Here is a 10,598-nt window from a genome sequence, read left to right as displayed (position 1 = left end):
AGCTTTACCACAATTTGGTGTACGAAAGAACAATAAGTTTGAGACTGACTGTGTAAAGGGGAAGTTTTACCTTAAATTATAATCTGTATTACGTATCGTACTGCAAAGTATTATGCGTGCATTACTGCAAAAAATTATATGTATATAATTTTTTATAATATCAAATTATTCAAAATGGAGATCGATACGTGTAGAAATGAAATAAAAACCTAATTTAACGTATTAATTTGTATTAAAATCATATTCATCAAGTTTTCAGATATAGTAAACATGTATTTATAATAATAATTTGATTAATTAAAAATTAAAATGTATTAACTAACATATAAAGGTTTCATAAGACACACACACAATAAAGCATATATCATGCTTCCGTTATCGATTAAAAGTGGCACCATTGTTTCGCCATTTACTCGAGAAAAGCTGTTGCAACCATGTATTGTGAAACATGAACAAAGCATTTACTAACTTGGTCATTGGAAAAGTAAGTATCTGTCGATTGTTTGCATTATCATCAATAAATTAAATAATTTTTCTTGAATGTATTCTTCTTTAGATGTAACAATATAATATTAGAGAATGTTATAGAACATAAAAATTATTTTAAATACTTATATTAAATATAAACACACGGACAAATTTTTTAAACTAATTATTAATATGCCATTGCGCACTGTTTTGACAATTAATTTCATAATTTTAATTTTTAGTATTTGAGCAAATATTGTACACTTCGTTTAACCACACTATATATTACCATTATTATTGTTTTATTCTACTTATTCTCTATTCTTACTTTTGATCATTTTTTAATTATGCTTTTGTTGCATTAAATTGTTTATATTGTAATTCTGTGTATTTTTTATATGTACTATAATGTTTCTGGTTGTACATTTAAGTCTATATACAGGTACGGCTTTAAATCAGCTATTTAGCTGTCGCCCCGCCTATTGAAATGGAACTTCACATTATCTACAACATATATTTTATTGTAATTTATCATTTATTTTATTACTCTATTATCTCTGTAATGAGAGTCACATACAATAAAGATATTATTATTATTATTATTATTATTATTATTATTATTATTATTATTATTCAATGCAATAAAGTAAAAAGTGTAATAATTGCGGATCATATCAAAATGAGGAAATAATTTGTTATGATTTATCTGTGAAATGTTCAATATTATAGATGGATTATTACGATTTTGATTATTATATTTACATAACAAAGTATTAGTATAACGTACACAAAACAAAATAATATTATTATATCTGTAATTTAATTGTAATTAATTGTAATTTACATATTTTACGAATAAATTTGTTTAGGATATATTACTCTCTCTCTCCCTCTCTCTCTCTTCCATATTATGTTCATTAATCTTCGCAGTAACTTAAGCGAGAGAAAAGAAACACTGATAAAATAATATCCATCGTATATGATTTTAAATCTTTTATTGAATACAATACAATTACAAATAGTTTATACTATGCGCATGTAAAATTTATAATTCTAGGTACCTACATTTGTATTCATAAAAGTACATCGCGTGATTTATTGATTTTTTCTTTACTTTGCAAAGTGTATAAAGCAATTGAATTGTATTATTAATTGTAATAATTGCATTTTTTAAGTACAAAAAAATTTAATCGTGTATTGAGTAAATATTAGAGATTATTAATATCAGAAAATGACAAGTGTTACTTTTAAAAGTAGGGGAGCGAGGGGCATGTTGTAACAATTTTCAGAATATTGAATATATTATGAAACCAATCAAGTACTGCCTGGCGGAATACTGGTTGTACTTACGTAATGCAGGGAGTTATAAGGCTAAGATTGTGTTAAATATTCGACGTCAAAGAATTCAAAATCTCAGTAAAAATTGCGTGTTACTGTTTACAACTAGCTACTGTTACAACTAGCTCCTTGCTCCCCTAATCAGTTACAATTATTAATAACTAAATCTCATTAACTCGTTACCGTTACCATTATTTAAAAAGTTAATTTGTTACATCTACGTTTAATTCGATCGAACTAATTTGTAATGATGGTCCTGTTTCACGTGCCTTTACAATACACTCGCATTGAGAACAGGAAAATCAATCCGAACTATGATTGTTATATCAGCATGCTGTAACGCATTATCACATATTATAAGAATATTATCAATCCAACGATGTAAACATCTATAAGTATCGCTGAAAAAGGATCTGTGAGTTCCAAAACGTACGACATTTTTTGTTAGTATTTTTTATATTGCAAAATTTAAGAACAATAATTATTATTATTAAATCCATTTAGCTTGATTTAAACCGTTTAATTATTTAATTTGCATTGCAAAAAACGAGCGAAATTTACTAATTAATTTGTTACATTTTTCATACCGGGAAAAAGATTAGTCTAAACTCTAAAAAATGCGGGACTGCGACAAATACATCTTAGGTATTTTGTTTAAATGTTGGTATTCTCCAGTATTCTTTTAAAAATTTATATTTACAACATTAAAATGTTATAGTTAAGAGAATATATACATATAGAAGGTGCGTTCGGCAATGTAAATCTGAGATGCGAGCTAGCAGATGGTGAGCTTGATCATGTGATTTTCGGGCAAATCAAGTGCCGAAAATTGATTCCGAACGATATAGAGCTGCCATAGTGTTTTTTAAGATAAATGTTAAGAAGATCTCGGCCGCCTCAAATTCTGATAAAAATGTGCTCAATTGATGCGTTTTCGCGTATTTTTATCAAAATTTGAGGGTCTTCTTAACATTAAGGTTATGATTTGAAAGATTATATTCAATTTAGGCGCAAAATTTTGCATTAGCTCTACGAGGTCTTTGAATCCACAGTGGATTGAGGAGCTTGATTAGCTCTAGAAATGTTAATACCGAACGCAGATGAGATGACATGTAACAGAAAGATACGAGTTGCCGAACGATTTCCGAGATGAAGGTGCAAACGGACGCCTCCGATTTGCAATGCCGAACGTACCTAGGTTATTTCAAAATTTTCGAATTAAAACATAGAAAGTTCTCAAAGAAATAAGTTATTAATTAACAATACATAATAAAAGTATTTGCTATAATTGTTGTTCTGCACAATAGTTCTTGAAATATAATAGTTTAAAATTAGCTATTTATATAATGTATATCTACATTTTATTGTCTTATACAATTGCACAATTTAGATATTGTACAATTTAAATTTAAAGAAAATTGTATACATAATATAATAATCCACATATATATACAATATTGCTATATTAGAAATCCATTATTTTTGTATGAAAATCTATAGGAAAAATAATGGATGGGTGGCCGAAGGCCGCCCCCTTGCACCTGCCCGTGTGTGTGTGTGTGTGTTCCATTCGTTATATAACGATTATGAGTCTATTACTTGATATTTTACACACACACACACACACACACACACACACACACAAACACACACGTGCAAGGGGGCGGCCTTCGGCCACCCCCCTGTACCCACACCGTCGACAGAGGTCTGCCCCGACAGTACTATCATAGCAACAGTATAATCGTAGAAGTCTTGTGCCCCTGTGCAGGGAGGGGGAGGGGTAAAAGTTACTTCGCGTGGAAAGTTTAACGTTTCTAAACAGAAAGAGATATAAAATAGTACTTGTTATAATACATATATGGCAGATAATGCATGTCCACAAACGTGTTCTGATCCAATTTAGCTCATCTATTGACTGATATACACTGTGAGTGAGAATGCCTGAGGTATGCGCGAATCATGAAATTGTAAACATCATATCAAGGTCTTCGGCACGGTGTCCGTTAATATGTATAATTTCCCAGAAATGATACGTTGATTTTAAAACTTTTTTGTTAATAACTTTTTAACGGACAGCGACCGTCACCTAAAACCTGCGGGGGGTTACTCAGGGTCATGATCTTGACAACATATGTCAAGGTCAAGGTCATCGGGGATGTCTCCCCTTTTCTAAACTTTTACCAAATTAAATATTGTCAATAATAGTTAACTACACAGAACGTATGTATAATCAATAATGTTGATTAAATAACAAATTTAATAAACAATTCTTCGAAAAAGGTTTAAATGTAAAAAGGTGTAAATGTATATGTAAAAGAACGAAATTTTTATTTTAAATGTTTAAAAACTAGTTAGAAATTTAAACAATTTACATCTACTTTTACATTTAAATGTACATTATTTTTTACTCATTTTCGATGCGTTTTATGTCATTGTAAAAGCCAATGACATAATTGGTGCATTATTGTAGGTAAGCTACTTTTTCCGCGCTGTTTTTTGCCCTCATTAATTTCAATACTTTTATTACATATGTAACGTTTAAATATAAGTTTATTTAAATAAATTGTTCTGTATTTATTGGTTATTTGCAAGACTTAACATTTATTATTAAGTAATTTTCTTTTTATATGCTTGACGATAAAAGTCACTAAATAGATATATGAAAATTATTACAACTGTTGTGAAAAAATAAGTTAGAGCTTTTGGTGTTCGACAATCCATGATCAATGTTAGTACTAGAAAAACTAACATTAAGCCAAATTGTACCTGAAATTTGAAAGAGAATTATTAAATTTAATTTTTGTAGTTTTCCCCGATGTTTCCACGATTGTTTACTTAATTGAATAAAACATTAAAATAATAATTCATTAAACAAATAAAATAAATACTATTTATGATTTTAACAAAAGAAAATAAAAATAAAGGGACTTAACTTAAAAAGATAAATTATTTTATTGCTTCATTACTTAAAAAATAATAAAACTTAAGAAAATTAAGTTTCTTAGAAAAGAGGAGAAATTATACATATTTTTGAGTTGACAAGAAAGTATTAATTAACTAAATAATATTAGTAAAAAATAAGTTCTAAACACAATTAAATATCATTATTGTTATTTTTATTTTATAACCCTTAAAACATTTTTTAAATCATGCTTTTAAATTGTGAGAATTTTGACATTTTTTTAAAAGTTATTTTAAAATCACCCTATTTTAAAGAGTTATTTTAAAATCATTTTATTTCAGTTACAACGTTGGACAACATTTTATAAATTTTTAATAGGATAAATGTTTATACCTATAACTCATTTATAGTAATAACTAAAAAATCGCGTTTATTGATTTGTATCACTTTTAAAATAAGCAAAAAAAGCAATGTTATAATACTTTCTATTATGACGTAAAAAATGTTAACTTAGAATATAATGTAAAAATATGTACTATATGTATGTATATTATGTTTATTATGTTATGAGTTATGTATATATATAAAATATATATAACATAATAAATGATATATATATGTATATATACACACACTCTAAAGAATAGCGATTTGAATTTAATATTATGCGGTGTTTATATGTATAATTTTCTGTTGTTAAATCCACATCAACATTTTTTAGAATGCATATATACAGAATACGTTATACATGTACATATATATAATATATATTATGTATTCTAAAGAATGTTATAGACATATACACGTAGTAATATATATATATATATATATATATATATATATAGAGAGAGAGAGAGAGAGAGAGAGAGAAATACAAATCTTTAATTAATCTTATTAATAAATGGACAAGAAATAGATAAAATAAGGTATTAAAAACTTTATAATTTGCTTTGGCTGTCAAATATGTATAAACAATAATAATTACCAACTGAATCCAAGTCATATATTTCTTCCACCAGAGAAACTTTCTATACTTTGGCCCAAGTGCTGCGATGAGATAATAACTGTACATAATGATATGGACTGAGGAGTTTAAGAAACCAATGACGATGCCTTGTTCGCCAGGAAGGAATTTTAAATAGCACCATGAGAAAACGGCCGTTGTACTGTGGTGAAAAACATGAAGGAAAGTAATTTGGTTTTGCTTCTTCCTCAACACGAAAAATACCTTGAATAACACAATACATTAGAAATTTATTTTCTTCTAACATTTATATTATATATATATTTTTTACGTAAAATTCTTATTTATGTTTTATTTAAATACTTTATTCTTATATTTTATTATATCCTTATATTTATAATTGCTATTATATAAATATTGTTTACAATGTATTCCTTGTATTATTTCTATATTAAATATGTTTTGAATTTAAAGTATTTAAAATACTTTTTTATATTTTTTATCACACATGTACGTTAATATTGATTTTAAAGAAGGATACATTTAAAAAAGATTATTAAATTTATTAAAAGTAATACGAACAATTTGTAAATGCTTTTCTGATGACCAAGTTAAAAAAATGCTTTGTTCATATTTCACAATATACGATTACAATAGCTCTCCTTGAGTAAATGGCGACACAATGATGCTACTTTAAATAACGGAAGTACGATATATATACTTTATTGTCTTATTAAATCTTTATGAGTTAATTAAATAATAAAAATCAAACGTAAACGTTTTAATTTTTAATTAATCGATTAATTTTATTAATATAAATGTTTACTTTACTTACTGTGTCTAGAAGCTCGATAACTTTTGCGAAAAAATACCACCAAGCGCCTCGTGATATCTATTACATTTGATATATAATATTGAGCAATAAGTACTACTTATTAAAATAACCAAAAATTAAAATTAAATTTAATATTGCTAAAAATGACAAGGAGAAAATATTTACCTTTATTTGTAAGTTCGTGTTTTGTAAATGAGGTGAAAAACGATTATCATATCCATGAGCAAAAAACAAGTGTCTAACATCAACGATTTCCAATGCCTAAAATTGATAAATATTTTTTTATATATGCAGATTATTATTTATCTTTTCAAATGTGCAAAAGATAGTATGGTTAAATCATGTTTTATATCTATATGTATACGCAAATATATGTGCAACTCTAATATAGGTAATTATTAATTAAAACATCTCTTTTGTGTGATTTCAAGATTTATATAAAACACTTTAAATATAGTAAACAAAACAAAGTAAAAAATTATTAAATGGAGTATTTAGCAAACATATAAAATATAACTACAATATTGCTGTAATATTGCAGTTATATGCTGTGTTTGCTGCGTAGATATTATGACACTTTCCTTGTTTTTAAATACTAATGGAATAAATTGTACGAATAAAGAATTAAACTTACCAAAGATGACAACCAAATACTGAAAAGTACTTGAAATGCATTATATCCGATCATGAGACCATTTAGCTCAAAGGCTGGTTTTTTTTCCATCATTTTTGGACCAACTTTTAAAACGAATATTAAATATGCGCCAACAATACATAACATAGGACCTGGAGATTCCATTAAAGGCCAAGTATCTACCATTGGATCTGTTATAAACAAGTGTAATTTATTTTTGACAAGTTTTCAAAAAATATGTTTTTTGACGTGTGCGTTTATTTGTAATAATGAACGCACAACAGATATGTACAATAAAAATTATGCACATTGTAGTAAAATAAAAAGCGTAATTATACTTTTCAGGCTTTTACAGATATTTTCTTCAGAAGTGTCAAAGAGTTTGCGGATTATTGCAATGTCGTGTCATTGCTAATGCCAAACGTTTTGTGAACTTCGGTATTTACTTTATCAGGGCGAGGAGCGCACTGATACTGTATCAAACTTTTTGGCACCTCTGAAAAAGGGTAATAATCATGATACATTGTATTATTTGAATGTAAAGTAAAAAATAGTTTGTTAAAATGTATTAAATATGTGAAGAGATTCGTATTGAAATACATACATATATACAAGAATAAAAAGGCGGAACAAACATTTATGATGACAGTTTAATAAAAAATGTATATATTTAGTGCACCTTTTAATAATGCGGCAAAACATGCGCGTTTTTACTTAATTGAGTTCTTTAGCTGTTGTGTACACATACACAGTTAAAAATTTTTATAAATAACAAATAGTTCTTATGGTCTGCGTGTACAATTGATGATTTTGATATATTCTCTGACAAAAATAAAAATCAAAGTGTAAATAAAGAGATGTTTACCTTATTTTTATGTTTTATTGTTATAAAATTTTGATTCAAATTTTCTAAAAATTTTGTTTGTACTTCTACTATATTTCCCCCTGTATAACGGTATTTCCCCCTTACGTTCGATTTACGCTCTTCTTTTTATTTTCGTCACTTTACATTCTTATAAATAGTTGCACAATTCATTAATTTTTTCTGTTCCTTGTTAAAAAGACCAAATACTAACTGACCAAATACACTGATCTAAATACTAGCAATTAAATTTATAATACTTTTTTGAATATATTATATAAATTATATTTTAAGTAATTTTTTTAATAATTAATTTTGCTTTTAACGATCGAGCTGGATCTTAGGTGCTATTATAATTTCGTGTGAATTTATATATTACGTATGTAGTCCTTCAAATTGCGCGCCGAACAATTTGTGTTGCGCGGTTTGAAAGAGTACATACATAATATATAAATTCACACGAAATTATAATAGCACTTAAGAACCAACTTGACTGTTAATGGCAATTTCTCATTGGTTGTGTCTCACATGTACAGTTCTATAAAATTTAGTATTCAAATATTATAATTAATTTTACTTATAAATAGACATTTTCAAAATATTTAAATAAAGTTAAATACAATTAGGACTTATAATATAATTTATATATTCAAAAATAGCATTCAAAATCATATTGCCAGCATTTAGGACACTATCAGTAATTAGGCTTTTTACTCTAAAGTTTAAAGCAATTAGAATATATAATTAATTACCATAAAAATAATTTAAAAAAATTAATTACTATTACGTTTTTTAAGTTTTACAGAAAAATTCAACTATGTATTGAATATCATATATGTATACATATATACGTATATATAATGCATATAGCTACTTAGTAAGCTATTTATCATTACTTTAATATTAAAATGACATACATATTTTTTCCACAAAAGATAACAAATAATGTCAACTTGCTGCGTAAATATACTAAAAATATATTTTTAGAATAGTCATACGAATTACACAAAATTTATTTTAAATTTTTATAATAAAACATTTTATATTTTATATATTATATAATATATAATATATAAATACAATTTAGAATATTTTTTACAAGTCTTCGATTTATTTATAAAGAAAAATATTCTTTGTAAACTAATATATATGTACACTTATTATAATAAATTTGATATTATTCTGTTAAAAAGACTTACCTTTGACATTTTTTAGAACTTCGTTATAATTGCTAACGACAAGTTTTATAAGACTAGTCATATTAGTGGTATAATTTTCTAAAGACAGAGACGGCACTTGATAAAGATATAATTCCTATTTATGAGAAAATCTGAAATAAATATTAAAAAATATAATAATATTTAATTTTAAAACCTACTGTTTATGATGAAACGGAAAACTAGAACAATTATTTTTTAATGTTAACTTATAAAATTAAAGTAAAGATAAAAAGAATATGTATATATAAGAAATCGAATAAATTATATTTCGTTAAAATGATAATGACTAAAAAGCTAATTAAATTTTTATCATTTATTTCTACCTTAACAAATAAAAAAAATGAGAGGACTCCGTTTGCCTACATCTCATTTGCTTACAGATCGATTGCCTACATGTATTTTTGCCGACATGTGTTATTGCCTACATGTGTTTTTGTTTACATCCCGATTGCCTGCATTGAAATAGGTCACGTGATAGTAATACCGACGATTATTCGTGCCAAAGGGCCCTGGCACACAAAGGCAGTAAGACTTAAGCGGGGAGCACAGACTTTTGCATAACGCATAAACCATATACATAAAGAATTTGATTGGTCTATTGTCTCATGCATAAGAAAATGGGTCAATAAAATTCCTTATGCACATGCTTTATGCGTTATGCAAAAGTCTGTGTTGGGGCTCTTAGCAGTAAGCGAATTGACCAATTACAGTAGGCAAATCCACAACGTTGATTTCCTTACTGCTTACGTCTTACTGCCTTAAATTTTTTGTGTGCCAAGGCCCAAAATCATAACAGATTTCTCTTCGTGTATATAACATATGGTTCATATATATTACTGAGTAAGAATAAAAATATAATCAATTTGTATAGAATAATTATTTTAATATGATAATCTCAAAAAAGAAAGAGAAGAAATAAGCACGATTAGGGAGCTATATTAGTAAAATGCTACGCTATTATGTGACTTTTTTTATATATATAAATTAATCTTCCATTATATATATAAATATATATAGTATTATATATATAAATTTATATATATAAATTAAGATATATACAATCAAATAAAATCTTAATTAGTAAATAAAATTTATTTAAACTTAAATATACATATATTTGTATAATGATACACTCAAATTTAAGAAAAATGAAAAAGTATATGTATAAAAAAAATGGTAAAGTGATCTTTAAAAATGCTTATAAGTAAAAATATATGTGTATGACAATATAGATAAAAAATATGATTAAAATTTAATACAATAACCAGTACGAAACGATGCCTTTGGTCTAGTTGGATCGTAGGCGCTTATATAATATAATAATATATATACTATCAATTATTACGTATGAAGTCTTTTAAACTGCGCGTCGAAC

At 26.2% G+C, this 10,598-nt stretch overlaps 1 protein-coding gene across 1 annotated transcript; it reads right to left on the bottom strand.

Moving 5' to 3' along the window:
- Positions 1–4,270: 4,270 nt before the first annotated feature.
- Positions 4,271–9,263, bottom strand: bond (elongation of very long chain fatty acid james bond protein). Its single transcript, XM_018539384.1, has 6 exons — positions 9,203–9,263; positions 7,142–7,332; positions 6,673–6,768; positions 6,508–6,564; positions 5,694–5,936; positions 4,271–4,572 (listed from the first exon to the last, which is right to left on the bottom strand). Exons 1-6 carry the CDS (start codon positions 9,261–9,263, stop codon positions 4,414–4,416), a joined length of 807 nt encoding a protein of 268 aa, XP_018394886.1. The 3' UTR covers positions 4,271–4,413.
- Positions 9,264–10,598: the final 1,335 nt, after the last annotated feature.

Source organism: Cyphomyrmex costatus, unplaced genomic scaffold (assembly GCF_001594065.2).
Source record: "Cyphomyrmex costatus isolate MS0001 unplaced genomic scaffold, Ccosl1.0 scaffold214, whole genome shotgun sequence".
Classification (NCBI taxonomy): domain Eukaryota; kingdom Metazoa; phylum Arthropoda; class Insecta; order Hymenoptera; family Formicidae; genus Cyphomyrmex; species Cyphomyrmex costatus.
The sequence above is the reverse complement of the archived record's forward strand: the minus strand, read 5'-3'. Positions and strand labels throughout refer to the sequence as shown.

What these genes read in the sequence shown, in the direction of transcription:
- bond (XM_018539384.1), bottom strand. Translation starts at nt 9,263, where the DNA reads ATGACTAGTCTTATAAAACTTGTCGTTAGCAATTATAACGAAGTTCTA. An exon ending in AGTTCTAAAAAATGTCAAAG is followed by an intron (nt 7,333 to 9,202) that starts GTAAGTCTTTTT and finishes TGTTTATAACAG; the next exon opens with ATCCAATGGTAGATACTTGG. An exon ending in ACACGAACTTACAAATAAAG is followed by an intron (nt 6,565 to 6,672) that starts GTAAATATTTTC and finishes CAAATGTAATAG; the next exon opens with ATATCACGAGGCGCTTGGTG.